The sequence below is a fragment of the Aphelocoma coerulescens genome (assembly GCF_041296385.1).
Source record: "Aphelocoma coerulescens isolate FSJ_1873_10779 chromosome W unlocalized genomic scaffold, UR_Acoe_1.0 ChrW_unloc_scaf_1, whole genome shotgun sequence".
Lineage (NCBI taxonomy): Eukaryota > Metazoa > Chordata > Aves > Passeriformes > Corvidae > Aphelocoma > Aphelocoma coerulescens.
Window position 1 is genome coordinate 12634661 of NW_027184080.1, and position 19114 is coordinate 12653774.

At 45.1% G+C, this 19114-nt stretch overlaps 1 protein-coding gene across 2 annotated transcripts in view; it reads left to right on the forward strand.

Annotated features, from left to right (window-relative positions):
* Positions 1-19114, forward strand: part of LOC138102746 (transcription factor RFX3-like) — a 243462-nt gene that overhangs the window by 72574 nt on the left and 151774 nt on the right. For both annotated transcript variants that reach the window (XM_069000496.1, XM_069000497.1), the window contains exon 3: positions 2946-3043. In XM_069000496.1, coding sequence (XP_068856597.1) covers positions 2946-3043 — 98 coding nt within the window. The remainder of the gene's footprint in view (positions 1-2945; positions 3044-19114) is intronic.

The window sequence follows — 19114 nt, forward strand, 5'->3', positions numbered from 1 at the left end:
GAGCCAGGGGGACAACCCATGCTGGTAGCAGTCGCCCCCATACAGAAAAAATCTTAGACTAAATCAGTTCGCCTAGTGAGGGCTGAAGAGGAATCAGGGCCGTCTCCAAAGGAAGAAGAGGTAGGGCCAGAGATAATCACCCAATCCCTATCCCATGTGAGCTGCGAGATATGCAAAAAGATTTCAGCTGCCAATCAGGTGAGCCCCTGGTGACCTGGCTGCTCCAATGCTGGGATATCGCAGCCCACGATATGAAACTAGATGGTAGTGAAGCCAAGCAACTGAGATCCCTGTCCCAGGAAGTGGGCATTGACAAGACAATTGGGAAGAAGACAGAAACTCTCAGCCTCTGGAAGTAACTCCTGTCAAGCGTGAGGGAAAGGTATTCTTTCAAGGATGATTTAGTAGTGAGCCAAAGCAGGTGGAACGCCATGGAGAAGGGTATCCAGTACCTGAGAGAATTAGCTGTGCTGGATGTACTCTGAAGGGATTCAAATAACAAGCAGTCCCCTGTAGATCCAGATGGGGTCCAGTGTACACAATCAATGTGGCAGAATTTTGTACAGAGCACACCATTGTCATACACCACCTCACTGGCATTGATATCAATGAAAGGAGAACAAACAGTGCTTCAGGTGACTACCCGACTGGCAATATGAAGATCATTTTTTTTCCTCCCTACCAACCTGTGCCTCAGTTGTGGAAAGACTGTCCAAGACTATGCACAGACTTGAAAGACTCAAGCAAGTTAGAGAGAAAATGTCCCATGCACAGCCAGTATGGACCAGAGCCTCTGCTATTGGGAGCAAGCACCCTCCTGCTCAAGAGAGAAGGTACAAATCATGAGGTAACCTGTGGTTTTACCTGCGTGACATGAGAAGGTGGTATGGAAAACCCACCTCTGCCCTAGTAGCATGGGTATGTGAGTTGAGAGGAAGAACAACCACCACAGGAAATTCTTCAAGGATAAATGATGCTCCAGTTTCCAGTGGGCACGTCATCAGATGGAATAGGAGGGCTGATGTTACTTCCCATCATCTTGAAGGGAACTCCAGTTCATATTTACAAGTGAGCAATGAGTACTATGACCAGGACTAGAGGGGTAATGCCCCCAGCCAGGTGGAGGAAAGGAACAGTAGGATCTATTGGACTGTGGGGATCCCATGGCCTGGCACATCAGACCCACAAGAGTATAAGGCTTTAGTTGACACCAGTGTATAATGTACCCTGATGCCATCAAGATATGCAGAAGCAGAATCCATCTCTATTTCTGGGGTAACAGGGGGATCCCAACAGCTGACTGTATTGGAAGTTGAAGTTAGCCTGACTGGGAAAGAATGGTGAAAACACCCCATTGTTACTGTCCCAGAGGCCCTGTGCATCCTTGGCATAGATTACCTCAGGAGAGGGTATTTCAAGGACCCAAAAGGGCATTGTTGGGCTTTTGGGATAGCTGCTGTGGAGACAGAGGGAATTAGGCAGCTGAATACCTTGTCCAGTCTCTCAGAGGACCCTTCTACTATGGGACTGCTGAGGGTCAAAGAACAACAGGTACCGATTGCTACCAGAACAGTGCACTGTCAACAACACAGCACCAACCAGGACTCCAGGACTCCCATCCATGAGATGATTCATGGAGAGCCAGGGAATGGTCAGCAAGACTTGCTCACCCTTCAATATCCCCATATGGCCAGTGCGTAAGTCCAATGGAGAGTGGAGACTGACAGTGGACTATCGTGGCCTGAATGAAGTCACACCACCACTGAGTGCTGCTGTGCTGGACACACTGGAGCTTCAGTACAAACTGGAGTCCAAGGCAGCAAAATGGTGCTACCATTGATACTGCTAATGCATTTTTCTCCATTCCTTTAGCAGCAGAGTACAGGTCACAGTTTGCTTTCTCCTGGAAGGGTGTCCAGTACACCTGGAACCGACTGTCCCAGGGGTAGAAACACATTCCCACTATTTGCCATGGACTGATCCAGGCTGCACTGTAAAAGGGTGAGGCTCCAGAACACTTACAGTACATTGATGACATCGTCCTATGGGGCAACACAGCAGAGGAGGTTTTTGAGAAAGGGGAGAAGATAATCCAAATCCTCCTGAAGGCTGGTTTTGCCATAAAACAAAGGGAGTCCTAAATTGGGGAATACCATTCCTAAACCATGACAGTCACACCCTGTTTACCTGCCCTATTTGCACCACTCCTGGTTGCTTCTTGGGTGCATCTTTTGTACCTGTGGGAGTTGGTTACCTTCACTCCTGGTGCCGCCCATGCTGAGTTAGAGCTGCCGCTTGTCTAGCTTTTAACACTTCCTGCTCTGGCTGAGGCTGGTGCATCCTCTGTCTCTCTGCACTAGGTTCACAGTTTTGCTGGGTTTTGGAAAGCTCTCCTAGCACAATCCTCCACTCCAGAGCATTTCTGCCAGAGCAGTTCACCTCGGAGACATATGATGATGCATCATATGCATGAGAACCAGACTCTTCTAGGATTACACTGAATTTTTTAGGACCTACTCTCACAGGTCAAAGTTTGCCTTTTAACAGCACATGTAAGTTGTGATTTAGAGGCTTGTATTGTATAAATTGGAGTAAAAAAAAATACAAAAAATCAGCATATAGATGACCAAATACAATTTTCTTCCTTCCTAAATATAGTTCCTAAGCTTGATGTCAATCATATAGTTCTTGTTCTTTCTAGATGGTTCTTTCTTTGGCATTGAAAATACCCATACTCTCAAGGGCCTCCATCTCCAATGTTAGTACTCCACTTAGCATATTACAGACTTGCACCACAATATTACATTCCGTGTCATTTAGTAATTGTGAGAACAGGGATATCCCATAATTGAGAGCATTGTTTAGAAACCATTAAATGCACTGAAGCACTAGTCATTCTTTTTATAAGGTAAACTATCCTATATTTCTGGTGTTCTTGTTTGCAGGTACAGCAAGTACAGACTGTGCAACAGGTACAACATGTCTACCCAGCCCAGGTTCAGTATGTGGAGGGAAGTGACACAGTCTACACAAATGGAACTATGTAAGTTGGTTATTGATCTAAATTAGAATGTTTACTAAAATATGAAGTTAAATGCACATTCTTTTAATGACATCATATGGGCTACTATATTTTAATTAGCAAAGAAAAATGTTTGAACAAAAACTTTATTTTTTGTCATTTTAAATCATTATTTGAGTGAAAACAAGTTGGATTCATATCACTTGAATTAATCTAAAATGAATTCAGATAATTGTTACAGTTGAGCAGTGTGAAGCTGTATATGCAGCATTTTGTTGTTTGGGGAAAAAACTTGAGTTTATGGACAAGTTTTAAGTTATACTGATAGGAAGTATGATCTAAATTTGTCATAATATGATCATCTGTGTAATAAAGAAGTCTTCATGTGGCCCTCTATTCTTCTAGTTGAAATTATACTGGCAATTTCCTGAATTGCTGAGGCATCTGTAGTCATTACTTACAGAAAACAATTATGTAATTTCTTTATTGTTTTAAGTGCAATGATATACATATTTCTTATTTTTTCCAAAGGAAGGAAGGTAGAGGAAGGAGAATATGTCCTTTTGCTTCTCTCTCAGACTCTTCTATTTTCCTGTGCTTTTCTTGCTTCCATGAACATGGTTTTCTACCATCAAATTCCTTTCTCCCATGTTCAAACTTAAAATCTTAGAATAATTTAGGTCAAAAGAGACCTCTAGAGGTTATATGGTAAAACCCACACACACAGTCAGAGTAGGGCTAATTTCAAAGTTGCTCAGGGAGAACCTTCCCTCCCTCTTTTTCAAGTTACCTCTAAATATATCCCCTGAAACTTTTGATATAAGGTTAAGGAAGAAGCAAAAGGCCTGTAGAAAACTTTTTTGGTGCCAGCATATAGGTATTTATTGATGATAATCTGGCATTGACACAAAAAACTCAACAACACTTGGGTTCTGAGGCTGATGTTAACAATTGCAGCATCCTCTTCACTGACATATTTTGCCAAATTCATTCTTCAGATAAACTTTTCCAACACACTCTCTTGTTTCCTCATTTTTTTTGCTCTTATAATATCTAAGCGATCTTCTGTCCTAAATGGGTCTGTTAAGACATGCTTATTATTAAGAATGACCAATGTGTCCCTGTTTAAGATACTGTAAAAACAGAAAGTCACTCATCACATTGTTAAACTGTAATCAAAGACTGAAAATATCAATGTAGAATGTCTGATCAGGCTAACTTCTATTTGAAAAATGTCAGCCAAAGACACTGAACTGTTGAGACAAAAGAAAACATATTTCTTCATTCACACTTGTTTTTATTTTAAAAGCTCTAGTGGTTCTACTCTTTAAATTATGGGCAGTGATATTGGCAATGTATAGTTTATTGCAGTTCATGACATTTTTCCTGACTTTATAGCTCAAATATATTAAGCAGAAGATTGTTTGTTTTATCCTATCTATATGTTAATTGCTCCAAAGACCAGTGGATGTCCTCCAGATGGCTCTAAATGGGGTATCTCCTTGCAGCTGCTGCTTCTGCTATTAATTATGTGAACTCTGGTTTTTAGTACCTAATCTATTAACAAAGAATCTATTCCATTCCATATACAGGACCTAGGATATATGGTTGAAGGAAGTTATCCTATTAAAACAGAGAAAGGAGCAAGTACTAAACCTATGGTGGGAATGGAAAATGTTCTATGACAAGTAACACGGATATTCTTTCATTCTCTTTTTATGGTCATGTACTAGCCTGATTCTAATGCAACCCTCAAGACCTCCCAAGAGATCATTTGCTCATGAAAACAGCAGCTAGGCCCAGTCAGTGAGGAGGAAAGGAAAACATGAGTTTTCTGATTCAGAAGAGTGAAACTGTGATCTAGTGAGCAGGAAAGGGTTCCGGTCTTAGATAAAGAGCTGGTGGAAGTGCCTGGAAAGGCGAGAGCTGAGAACCAGTGAGTGGAAAGAAGGAAGTATGGTGGCAGACATAGAAATCTAACAAAATGTCAAAATGCATGGTTTGTCTGCGAAAAAGAACTTTAAAAAACAAAACAAAACAAAACAAAAATAAAATAAAAATACTGACTGGATAAACAGCCCAGAAAAGTTGTCTCCATACAGGAGATGATGCCTATATGATTTTCCTGGTATAACTCCTTACAATTTCATTTGTAGATTGCACCTTAAAAGGATATGGAAGGAGGAGCTGGCTGATGTGACAGTTTGTAGTCCTATTTCATCCACCAGTAAGCTGTATTTTAGTATTTAGGTTGTAAGGGACTTCCAGAAGTGATCTAGTCCAACCCTCTGCTCAAAGCAAGTCTAATTAGATCAGGTTTCTCAGGGACCTGTCCCATAAAGTCATGTACAGCTCCAGGGATAGAGGTTGTATACATCTCCAAGGATCGGGGAGGTTCCTGAGGACCAGAAGAAAGCAAATGACACTTCAATCTTCAAAAAGGGCAAGAAGGAGGATCTGGGGAAATACAGGCTGGTCAGCCTCACCTCTATTCCTGTGAAGATGATGGAAAAAATAATCCTGGAAGCCATTTCCTGGCACACAAAGGACACAGGGGGATTTGGAGTAGTCACCATGGATTTACAAAAGGAAAATTATGCTTGGCCAACCTGCCAGCCTTCTACAATGAGTCAACTAGCTTGGTGGATGAGGGGATAGCAGCAGATGCTCTTTATCTTGACTTTAGCAAGGCTTTCAATGCTGTCTCATATAACATCCTCATAGACAAGCTGACAAAGTGCAGGTTAGATAAGTGGACAGTGAGGTGGACTGAAAACTGGCTGAACTGCCAGGCTTAGACAGTTGTGACCAGAAGCATAATGCCTAGTTGGAGGTCAGTGTCTAGTGGTGTTCCCCTGGGCTGATCCTTGGGCCAATACGGGTTAGCAACTTCATTAATGACCTGAACAATGTGACAGAGAGCACCCTCAGCAAGTTTTTAGATGGTACAAAATTGGGAGGAGCGTTTGATAGACCAGATGTCTGTTGTGCCTTCAGAAGGACCTCAACAGACTGGAGAAATGGGCAGACAGGAACCTCATGCAGTCCATCAAAGGGAAATGCCAAGTCCTGCCCCTGGGTAGGAATAACATGATTCACCAATACAAGATAGGGGCTGACTGGCTGGAAAGCAGCTTTGCAGAGAAGGACATGGGGGTCCTGGTGGAAAATAAGCTGAATGTGAGACAGTAATGTGCCCTTACAGCAAAAGAGGCCAATAGTATCCTGAGCTGCATTAGGAACAGTGTTGACAGGAGGTTGAGGGAGGTAAACCTTTCTCTCTACTCAGCACTGGAGAGGCCACACTTGTAGTACTGTGTCCAGTTATGGTCTCCTCGGTACAAGAAAGACACCGAAATACTGTAACAAGTTCAACGAAGAGCCACTGCAGTGATGAAAGGATTGGAGCATCTCCTATAGGAGCAGATGGTGAAAAAGCTGGGATAGAATCATAAAATCATAGGATCATTGAGGTTGGAAAAGACCTTTAAGATCATCCAGTCCAAGTATTAACCTAATACTGTTAAGTCTAGCCCTAAACCATGTGCCTAAGTGTCTTGTCTTTATGTCTTGCCAAATGCCTTCAGGGATGTTGACTCAGGATCACAGAATCACAGAATAGGTAAAGTTGGAAGGGACCACAGTGGGTCATCTGGTCCAACCTCCCTGCTCAAGCAGGGTCAGACCAGAGCACATAGCACAGGATTGTGTCCAGACAGTTCTTGAATATTTCCAGTGAGGGAGATTCCACAAGCTCTCCAGGCAATCTGTTCCTGTGCTCAGTCACCCACACAGTAAAGAAGTTCTTCCTCCTGTTCAGGTGGAACTTCCTGTACATCAGTTTCTGCCCATTGCCTTTTGTCCTATTGCTTGGCACCACCGAGAAGAGCCGGGCTTCATCTTCTTGGCACCCTCCCTTCAGAGAGGCAAAAGGATTTTAGCCCATGAACTGGCAGAACTCATTGAGAGGGCTTTAAACTAGATTTGAAGAGGGAAGAGGATGCAACTGGGCTCTCCAGAAGCAAGCCCAAGGGTGGTAAGCCAGAGTCAGGGGTGAAATCAGCAGCCCAGCTGAAGTGCATGTATACTAATGCATGCAGCATGGGTAACAAACAAGAAGAGCTGGAAGCCATGGTACAGCAGCAAAGCTATGATGTAGTCGCCATCACAGAAACATGGTGGGATGACACATAACTGGAGCGCTGCACTGGATGGCTACAAGCTCTTCAGAAGGGATAGGAGAAGGACAAGAGGTGGAGGGGTAGCCCTTTATATTAGGGAGGCTTTTGATGCCATGGAAATTGAAACTAATGATGATGAAGTTGAATGCCTATGGGTAAGAATTAAGGGGAAGGCCAACAAGGCTGACATCCTGCTGGAAGTCTGTTATCGACCACCCAACTAGGAAGAAGAGGTGGATAACTTATTCTACAAGCAGCTGGAGGATGTTTCAGGATCACCAACCCTTGTTCTTGTAGGTGACTTTAACCTACCAGACATCTGCTGGGAACTTAACACAGCAGAGAAGAGTCAGTCCAAGAGGTTCTTAGGGTGTGGAGGACAACTTCTTGTCACAGCTGATGAGTGAGCCCACCAGGGGAGGGACTACACTAGACCTGTTGTTTGCAAATAGAGATGGGCTGGTGGGAGATGTGGTGATTGGAGGCCATCTGGGGCATAGTGATCATGAAATTATAGTTTTCAATATTTGGTGAAATAAGGAGGGGCATCAATAAAACTTTCACACTAGACTTCCAGAGGGCAGACCTTGGCCTATTCAGGAGACTTATTCTGAGAGTTCCTTGGGAAGCAGCCCTTAAAAACAAAGGAGTCCAGGAAGGGTGGGCATGGTTCAAAACAGAGATCTTGAGGGCACAGGAACAGACTGTCCCTGTGTGCCGAAAGATGAGTCGACAAGGCAAATGTCCAGCCTGGATGGGCAAGGAGCATTTGAAGGAGCTAAGGAATAAAAAGAGGATGTATCATCTTTGGAAGGAGGGTCAGGTATCTCAGGAAATATTTAAGGGGGTTGTTAGGGCATGTAGAAAAAAAAAATAGAGAAGCCAAAGCTCAGTTAGAATTTAATTTGGCAACTTTTGTGAAGGATAATAAAAAATGCTTTTACAAATATATTAATGGCAAAAGGAAGGGTAAGAACAACCTCAGTTCTCTACTGGATGCAGGAGGGAATTTAGTGACTGCAGATGGGGAGAAGGCAGAGGTGTTTAATGCCTTCTTTGCCTCAGTCTTTAGCGAAAAGACGGTTTGTCCTCAGGACAACTGTCCTCCTGGGTTGGCAGATGGTGTCAGGGAGCAGAATGGTCCCTCTGTTATCCAGGAGGAGGCAGTCAGAGAACTGCTGAGCCACTTGGATGTTCATAAATCTGAGACCAGATGAGGTCCATCCCAGGGTGATGAGGGAGCTGGCAGATGAGCTTGCAAAGCCGCTTTCCATTGTTTACCAACAGTCCTGGCTCACTGGTGAGGTTCCAGATGACTGGAAGCTGGCCCATTCACAATAAGGGTAGGAAGGAGGATCCTGGAAATTATAGGCCAGTCAGTCTGACCTCGGTACCCAGTAAGGTAATGGAACAGTTTATTTTGAGTGCCATCACGCAGCACCTACAGGATGGCCGGGGCATCAGACCCAGCCAGCATGGGTTTAGGAGGGGTAGGTCATGTTTGACCAACCTGATCTCCTTTTATGACCAGGTGACCCACCTGGTGGATGCAGGAAAGGCTGTGGATGTTGTCTATTTGGACTTCAGCAAGGCCTTTGACACTGTCTTCCACAGTAAACTCCTGGAAAAGCTGGCAGCCCACAGTTTGGACTGGTGCACTCTTTGCTGGGTTAAGAACTGGCTGGATGGCCAGGCCCAGAGAGTGGTGGTGAACGGTGCTGCATCCAGTTGGCGGCCAGTCACTAGTGGTGTCCCTCAGGGATCTGTGCTGGGGCCAGTTTTGTTTAATATTTTTATTGATTACATGGATGAGAGTACTGAGTCTACCATTAGTAAATTTGCAGATGACACTAAGCTGGGAGCGTGTGTCGATCTGTTGGAAAGTGGGAGGGCTCTGCAAAGAGACCTGGAATGGTTGGATAGATGGGCAGAGTCCAGTAAGATGAAGTTTAACAAGTCCAAGTGCTGAGTCCTGCATTTTGGCAACAATAACCCCCCGCAATGCTATAGGCTGGGGACAGTGTGGCTGGACAGTGGCCAGGCAGAAAGGGACCTGGGGGTACTGGTCGACAGCCAACTGAACATGAGCCAGCAGTGTGCTCAGATGGTCAAGAAGGCCAATGGTATCCTGGCCTGTATCAGGAATAGTGTGGCCAGCAGGACCAGGGAAGTGATTCTTCCCCTTTACTCAGCACTGGTGAGACTGCACCCAGAGTACTGTGTTCAGTTCTGGGCCCTCAGTTCAGGAACGACATTGAGATGCTTGAACACATCCAAAGGAGGGCAACAAGGCTGGTGAAGGGTCTGGAGCACAAGCCCTATGAGGAACAACTGAGGGAGCTGGGGTTGTTTAGCCTGGAGAAAAGAAGACTCAGAGGTGACCTTATCACACTCGACAACTTCCTGAAAGGTGGTTGTAGTCAGGTGGGGGTTGGTCTCTTTTTCCAGGCAACAACTGACAGAACAAGAGGACACAGTCTTAAGCTGTGCCAAGGGAAATTTGGGTTGGATATTAGGAAAAAGTTTTTTACTGAAGGAGTGATAAAGTACTGGAATCATCTGCCCAGGGAGGTGGTAGAGACACCATCCCTGGATGTGTTTAAAAAAAGATTGGATGTGGCACTCAGTGCCATGCTTTAGTTGAGGTGGTGTTAGGACATGGGTTGGACTCGGTGATCTTGAAGGTCTCTTCCAACCTGGTAGTCAAAAAAAAAAAAAAAAAAAATACTTATAGACATTGATGAGGTCCCCTCTCAGTTGTCTCTTCTCCAGGCTGAACAGGCCCAGCTTCCTCAGCCTTTCCTCATAAGAGAGATGCTCGAGTCCCTTAATCAACTTTGTAGCCCTTTGCTGCACCCAGTCCAGGAGGTCCATGTCTCTCTTGTACTGAGGAGCCCAGAACTGGACACAGCACTCCAGGTGAGGCCTCACCAGGGCTGAGTAGAGGGGCAGGATCACCGCTGTCCACCTACTGGTAATGCTCTTCCCAATGCACCCCAGGATACCATTTGCCTTCTTGGCCACAAGGGCACTGCTGGCTCATGGACATCTTGTTGTCCACCAGGACACCCGGTTCCTTCTCTGCAGAGCTGCTTTCCAGCAGGTCACCCCCAGCCTGTACTGGTGCCTGGAGTTATTCCTCCCCAGGTGCAGGACCCTGCACTGACCTGTGTTGAATTTAAGACAGTTCTTCTCTGCCCATGTCTCCAACCTGTTGAGGTACTTCTAAATTGCTGTACATCTCTGGAGTATCGGCCACTCCTCCCAGCTTTGTGTCATCAGCGAACTGACTGAGGAGGCATCTACCCCGTCATCCAAGTCATTGATGAATAAGCTAAACAATACTGGCCCGCATTGAACCTTGGGGGACCCCTAGTGACAGGCCTCCAACTAGACCCTGTGCCACTGATCACAACCCTCTGGGATCTGTGTTTCAGACAGTTGTCAATCCACCTTACTGTCCACCCATCCAGTCCACACTTCCTGAATTGTTTAGGATTGTTTAGTCTGGAAAAGAGAAGGCTCAGGAGGGATCTTATCTGTGTCTAAATACACTGTGCATTGAAGATTGTTGTGGTTTAACCCCAGCCAGCAACCAAGCCCCACGCAGCCACTTGCTCACTCCCCCATCAGCAGGATCAGGGAGAGAATTGGAAGGGTAAAAGCTGGAGAACTCATGGGTTAAGATAAAGATGGTTTAATAGGGAAAGGAAAAATCTCATACACAAGCAAAGCAAAACAAGGAATTAAGTTACCGCTTCCTATGAGCAGGCAGGTGTTCAGCCATCTCCAGGAGAATGGGGCCCCATCATGCATAACAGTGACTTGGGAAGACAAACGCCATCACTCCAAATGTCCCCCTCCTGCCCTTTCTCCTTCTTCCCCCCACTTTATATACTGAGCATGATGTCATGTGGTCTGGAATATCGCTTTGGTCACTTGGGGTCACCTGTCCTGGCTGTGTCTCCTCCTAGCTTCTCATGCACCTCCAGCCTCCTCGTCAGCATGGCCATATGAAAAGCAGAAAAGGCCTTGGCTTTGTGTAGCCCTGCTCAGCAATAACAAAAATATCTCTGTATTATCAACCCTGTGTTCAGCAGAAATTCAAAACATAGCCCCGTACCAGCCACTGGGAAGAATATTAACTCTACCCTAGCTGAAACCAGCACAAAGATGGAGCTAAAGTCTTCTCAGGTGTGCTCAGTGAAAGGATGAGAGACAATGCATGCAAACTGAAATGCATGAACTTCCATTCAAACATAAATCTTTTTAACTCTAAGGATGGTCAAACACTGGACCAGGCTGCCCAGAGAGGTTGTGGATTCCCCATCATTTGAGATATCTAAAACCTGACTGGACAATGTCCCGAGCTACTTACTCTGGTTGATCCTGCTTTGAGCATGGGCTGGGAAGGGGTTTGGACTAGACAAGCTCCAAAGATCCCTTTCAACCTCAACTACTCTACTATTCTATGGTTCTGTGATTACACTTGAAGTCACCACAGCAGAAGGTGTCATTTATACAGGATTGAAAATTGCTACAAGGGTAGCTGAGTTTCTACATCTTAAAATATTAATCCAACTTCATAAAGTGATTATTCTTTGTTCCACGGAAAGGAATAGAAAACTTGGTATTTACAAGAATTATACTGGATTGTAATCAGGAAATTTCTTTTTAATATTTAACACAACATACAAAACATACAATGAATGATTTAGAAAGGAATTTAAACTACAGGCACCACCTCCTGGAAGATCAAACTGAACTTTGCAACTGATAAGATGTTAAACCAGGAGGGATCCCAGACATCAAACTGGGATGGATGCAGGAATTGATAGAACTATACAAAATGATGAAGGGAATTACAGGGGAAAGAGGAAGTAGGGAGAAACAAAGAGGGGAGATAGACAGAAAGGGGGATAAAAGTTTCCAGTCACAGGTAAAAATGGGCCAGTCAGTATGGTTGTCTGGCTGAGCCCTGTGCCTGATCACTGCAGTCTGTCCTATTTTCTTATATTTTCTTTTTGAATGTTTTCTTAACTATCGCCCTGCTTAATCTCACTCTCTGTCCTCTGTGTATGTGTTGTGGCTTAACCCCAACTGGCAACTAAATACCACACACAGCTGCTCGCTCACTTCCCTTCCCCCCCACCCTCATTGTGATGGGAAGGAGAATCAGGAAAGAAAAAAAAATTAAACTCATGGGTTGGGATAAGAACAGTATAATCATTGAAACAAAGTAAAATATAATAATAATGATGGTAATATGGTAATACTAATACTACTGCTAATAGTTGTAATAAAATGAGACGGAAAGAGGAAGGTAAAACCCAAGAAAAAGAAGTGATGCACAATACAAATGCTCACCACCCACTGACCGAGCAGCAATTGGCCCCTTCTGGCTAACTTCCCCCACTTTACTCACAGAGCATGATGTTCTATGGTACAGAATATCCCTTTGGGCAGTTCAGGTCAGCTGTCTGGAGTATGCTCCTCCCAGCTTCTTGTGCAGCTCCTCCCTGGCAGAGCATGAGAACTGAAAAGCCCTTGACTCAGGGTAAGCACTGCTCAGTGACAACCAAAACATCAGTGTGTTATCAGCATTATTCCCATACAGAATCCAAAACACAGCACTGTACCAGCTACTGAGAAGAAAATGAATTCTATCCCAGCTGAAACCAGGACAGCATGTTTGCTGCAAGGAACCAGTGCCAGCTGCTGGTGAGACCTGTGTGTGTGTGAGTGAAATTTGGTGCCCAGCTACTGGAGTCAGACTGGTGAGTGTAGGCACCCTGAGGCCTGTGGTGTCAGCTACAGGAGTGAGTGAGGGTTCTACCATCAGTAGTTGGACAGGCCATAGCCCTCTGAACCATCATCTTATGGTTTGGGTTAGAAGGGACCTTCAAAGGTCCAACTCCACTGTCATGAGCAGGGAATCCCTTTAGGGTCAGGTTGTTCCTAATGCCCCCCAAGATGCGGTTTGTCTTCTTGGTTGCTAGGGCTCACTGCTGACTCATATTGAGCCTCCTGTCAACCAGCAGCCCCAGATCCCTTTCTGCAAGGGTGCTCTCCAGCCATTACTCTCCCAATCTATAATTGTGCCTGGCATTACTCTGTCACAGGTTCAGAATCTGGCATTTGGACTTGTTAATTTTCATGCCATCGATGATTGCTCCAATCTATCCAGATCCCTCTGCAAGGCCTCTTGTCCCTCGAGAGAGTCAGCAGCTCCCCGCAGTTTGGTATCGTCAGCAAACTTGCTAATGGTGCATCCAACTCCTGCATCCAGATCATTGATAAAGATATTGAACAGAACTGGCCCTTAAATTAAACCCTGAGGAACACTGCTAGTGACCAGTTGCCAGCCAGATGTAGCCCCATTCACTACAACCCTTTGAGCTCTGTCATCCAGGCAGTTCTTCACCCAGTGCACCATGAACCTGCTCATCTCACAGTTGGACAACTTTTCCAGAAGGATACTGTGAGGGACAGTATCAAAGGCCTTAATAAAATCCAGAAAAACTACATCCATCATCTTCCTTTCATCCACTAGGTAGGTGATCTTATTATAGAAGGATACCAAATTAAACAGGACTTTCCCTTTGCGAACCCTTGTTGATTGTGCCTGATGACTGCATTGTTCTTTAAATGTCTTTCAGTAGCACCTAGTATTATCTTGTCCATAATTTTTCTAGGAATTGAGGTTAGACTAACAGGTCTGTATTTCCCTGGGTCTTCCCTCATACCCTTCTTGTAACTAGGAATAGCATTGGCCATCTTCCAGTCAGCAGGGACTTCCTCAGACTCCCAAAACATTTGGCAGAAGATCGAGATGGGTCCTGTCATAACATCCTCTAGCTCCTTTGGAACTCTGGGACGAATCCCATCAGGACCCATCGACTTGTGAACATTCAGCTGATACAACTGGTCCCTTACAATTTCAGTGTCCACAAATGGAAAACCACTGTTCCCTCAGTCATTGTCCTCCAACTCAGAGGACTGGGAAACCCAAGGTCTATCAGTATCATTAAAGATTGAGGCAAAAAAAAGAATGTAATACCTTTGTTTTTTCTTCATCCCTATTAGTCAGGTGACCATCTTCAACAAGCATCAGTCCAATGTTTTCTTTAGACGTGGTCTTGCTATTAATGTATTTTAAAAAGTCTTTCTTGTTATCTGACACAACCCTGGCCAGTTTCAACTCTAGTTGAGCTTTGCTTTTCTTGTCTTCTCCCTGCAAATATGAACCACAGCTCTATAATCTTCCTGCAAAGCCTAACCTTGCTTCCAGAGAGTCTACAATTTCTTTTTCCTCTTGAGCTCCACGAGGAGTTCCCTGTTCACCTGATTTGGTTTTCTGCCCCACTTGTTTGACTTTTGACACAGTGGAATTGCCTGCTCCTGTGCTTCTTAAAGGTGGTTCTTAAAGACTGACCAGCACTCATGGGCCCCTAAGCCCTCAAAGCAGATTCCCAGGGTAATCTTCTAATTAGATCCATGAATAGCTTAAAGATTGCTCTCTTGAAATCCAGGGTAGCAACTCTGCTTACCTTTTTTCTCATTACACTTAAAATTTTAAACTCAACCATTTCATGGTCACTGTGGCCAAGACAGCCACCAACCATCACATCTCCCAAGAGTCCTTCTCTAGTCACAAACAACAGGTCTAGGAGGGCAGCTTTCCTAGTTGGCTCACAGAGTACTTGTGACAAGAAATTACCTCCCATAAGCTTCAAGACTTCCCAAGGCCTGCTTGTGTCAGCAGGATGATATTCCCACTTGATGTCTGGGAAGTTGGAATCTCTCATAAGGACAAGGGCTACTGATCCAGGGATTTCTCCTAATTGCTTACAGAATAACTCATCACTGCTTACATCCTGGCTGGGTGATCAGTAATAAACACCCACTATAATATCTCCTTTGTTTTCCATCCCCTTAAGCCTCACTCAGAGGCTCTCTACCACATCATTGCCAACTGTAAGGGCTGTACAATCAAACCTCTTCCTTACATATAGTGCCGCATCTCCATCTTACCTGCCCTGCCTATCCCTCCTAAACAACCTGTAGCCCTCCATCCCAGCACTCCAGTTGTGGGACTCCTTCCACCTAGCAAATATATCACTACCTGCTACATCAGGTAGACATACTCAAGTCTATGGGACTTGATGGGATCCACCCAAGGGTGGAATATTTTGGAGCAGATCACCCCTACAGAGAGGGGTCTGGACAGGCTGAATTGATGGACTGAGGTGAATTGTATGAGGTTCAACAAGGCCAAGTGCCAGGTCGTGCACTTGGGTCATAACAACCCCATGCAATGCTACAGGCTTGGGGAAGAGTGGCTGGAAAGCTGCCTGGCAGAAAAGGACCTGGAGGTGTTAGTCTATTGCCAGCTGAACATGAGCCATCAGTGTGCCCAGATGGCCAAGAAGGCCCATGGCATCCTGGCCTGTATCATAAATAATGTGGCCAACAGGAACAGGGAGGCGATTGTCCTTCTGTACTTGGCACTGGCAAGGCCACACCTCAAATACTGTGTTCAGTTTTGGGCCCCTCACTACAGGAAGGACATTAAGATATTGGAACATGTCCAAAGAAGGGTACCAAAACTCATGAAGATTCTAATGCATGAGTCTTATGAGGACCAGCTGAGGGAACTGGGGTTGTTTAGTCTGGAGAAAGGAGGCTCAGGGGACACCTTATCGAGCTCTACCTGAAAGGAGGTTGTGGTAAGGTGAAGGTTGGCCTCTTCGCCCAGGCAACTAGCAACAGTACAAGAGGAAATGGCCTCAGGTTGCACCAGGGGAGGTTCAGGTTGGATATTAGGAAAAATTTATTCACTGAAAGCATGGTTAAGCATTGGAAAAGGCTCCCCAGGGAAATGATGGATTCACCATCCTTGGAAGTGTTCAAAACATGAGTGGACATGCACTTTACAATATGGTTTAGTTGACATGGTGGTATTAGGTCAAAGGTTGGACTTGAGGATCTTGGAGGTCTTTTCCAACTTTAATGATTCTATGATTCTGTGATGCTATGACTACCAGGTCATGTTCATCTTGTCATCAGCCGACACCTCCAAGTCCTTGTCTGCATGGCTGCCCTTGATCCATTCTCCACTTGCCCTGTATATTTGCATGGTATTCCCCCACACAGGTGCAGGACCTTGCATGTGGCGTCATTGAAATTCATGAGGTTTGCACAGGCCCACCTCTCTAGCCTGTCAAGATCGCCTTTGATGGCATCCCTTCCCTCCAGGCTGTCAGCTTCACCACTCAGCTTGGTGTTATCTGCAAACTTGCTGAGGCTGCACTCAGTCCCATTGTCTATGTCATTAATGAAGATATTAAATAACACTGGTTCCAAAATGGACCCCTGAGAGACACCACTCATTATTGATCTTCATGTGAACATTGAGCTGTTAACCACTACCCTCTGGATGAGACCATCCAACCAATTCCTCATCCACCTAACAGTCCACCCACTAAATCCATCTCTCTTCAATTTAGAGAGAAGGATGTTGTAGGGGACCATATCAAAGGCTTTACAGAAGTCCAGATAAATGACATCTGTAGCCCTTCCCTTGTCCACTGATAGAGTCACTCCATCATAGAAGGCCACTAGGTTGGTCAGGCAGGACTTGCCCTCAGTGAAGCCATACTGGCTGTCCCAAATCACCTCCATGTGCCTTAGCACAGCTTCTAGGAGGATCTGTTCCATGATCTTCCCTGGAACAGAAGTGAGGCTGACAGGCTAGTAGTTCCCAGGGTCCTCCTTTCTACCCTTTTTAAAATGGGTACAATGTTTCCCTGTTTCCAGTCACCTGGGACTTCACTTGACCTCCATGTTTTTTCAAATATGGAGAATGGCTTTGCAAATACATGAGCCAATTCCCTCAGGACTGTGATTCATCTCATCAAGTCTCATAGACTCATGTCTGTTCAGTTTCTTCAAGTGGTCACAAACACAATCAGTGGGACGGACTTTGCTCCCCCAGTCCCCCATCTTGCAGTCCATCTACTCAAGATGTGTGGGAGAGATGTTGCCATCGAAGACTGGCAAAAAATTTGTTGAGTACCTCAGCCTTCTCCTCGTCTGTTGTTACCCATCTGCCAGCCTTGCTTATTGGGGGAGGTAGGCTACACCTTCTTTGACCTCCCTTTTCTGATTGACATACCTGAAGAATCCTTTCTTCTTGTTCTCTGGCCATTTTCAATTCTAGCTGAGCTTTAGCCTTCCTGACTGCATCTCTGCATGCCCTAGCAAGGTTCTTATGGTCCTCGATGGCTATTTGGCTATCTTTCCATACCTGATATGTTTCTTTTTTGCTTTTAAGCACACCCATAAGCTCATTGTTAAGCCAGGGTGGCATCTTGTTCTGCCTTCCTTTCCCTTTGTAGGGGGATGGACTGTTCTTGTGCTTCCAAGAGATTGTTCTTCAATAACTCCCTGCTCTCACAAACTCCTTTTCCCTTCATGGACGATTTCCATTGAATGCCTCACACCTGGGCTCTGAGCATCTTCAAGTTGGCTCTTTTAAAATCCAGGGTCTTTGTCCTACTACTGGTCTTCAGTGTGCTTGGCAGGATATTAAACTCCACAACGTTGTGATTGCTGTATCCAAGGCTACTATTGGCAGTTATCTTGTCAAGTAAGTCTTCTCAGTTTGCAAGCAGTAAATCCAGCAATGAACTGCTCCTAGTTGGCATGTCTAGTATCTGTAGCAGGAAGCAGTCCTCAGTGCATTCTGAGAACCTGATGGTTGACTTGTGCCCTGCTGTGTTGTTTTCCCAACAAGCGTCCAGGTAATTTAAGCCACCCATGAGGACCAGGTTCTGTCGGCCTAAGAATTCCTTGAGCAGCCAAAGTAAGGTTTCATTAGTCTCATCATCCTGCTTGGGAGGTCAGTAACAGATACTTACCATGAGATCCCCCTTGGTGACAATCCCTCCAATCTTGATCCAAAGTTATTCAATGATAGAACTTTTGTGATCTCCACATCTCACCTTCATAAATTCAAATTTATCTTTTACATAAAGTGCAACTCTACCTTCTGTTCTTCCCTTCCAATCTTTTCAAAAGAATTTGTAGCCATCCATTGTGGTCTGTCACATATGAGTTTTCCCCCCAAGTTTCTTTGACTATTATGACATCATAACTGTCATACTGGGCATGGAGCTCCAGTTCCTCCTGTTTGTTGCCCAGACTATGTATACATGCACTTGAGGTGGCTGGACTTGGGGTCTTTGACTTTGGAGAGGGTTGGGGAGCATTTCTCACTACTCCGGTAGGTATGCTCATCCACCCTGTTGCTCGTGGATATACAGGTGTCACAGCTTTGGACCCCACCTCCCCAAGTTTATTAGTTTAAAGCACGATTCACTAAGTCAGTCAATATGCTGGCGAAGATTCTCCTGCCTCCTCTTCTAGATCAGTAGATTCCAACTCTTCCCAATAGGCTGTATTCATCGAAGAACATCCTGTGACCATAGAAACCAAAGCCCTGGGGACAACACCATCCACAAAACCAGGTATTGATCTGCATGATGCATTGACTTCTGCCTTCACCCCTATTCCTGACTGGCAAGACAAAGGAGATCACTTGGACACCTGTCCCCTTCACTTGAAGCCCCAGGGCTTTTAAGTCCTGCTTGATCTTGTCCAGACATTGCTTTACCATGTCATTGGTGCCCATGTGGAAAAGTAGTGGATAGTAGTCTGCGCTTTTAGCCAGTTGTGGCAGTTTCTCTGTGACATCCTGGATCTTGGCTCCTGTCAAGCAGCAAACTTCCCTTGACTGTATATCAGGATGGCAGATGGGTGCCTTGATGCCTCTCACCCACTCTTAGCACTTGCTGCTTTCTTTTGCAGCTTTTAGTATGTCCTGCTGTTGCAGTTTCTCCCTGTGAAT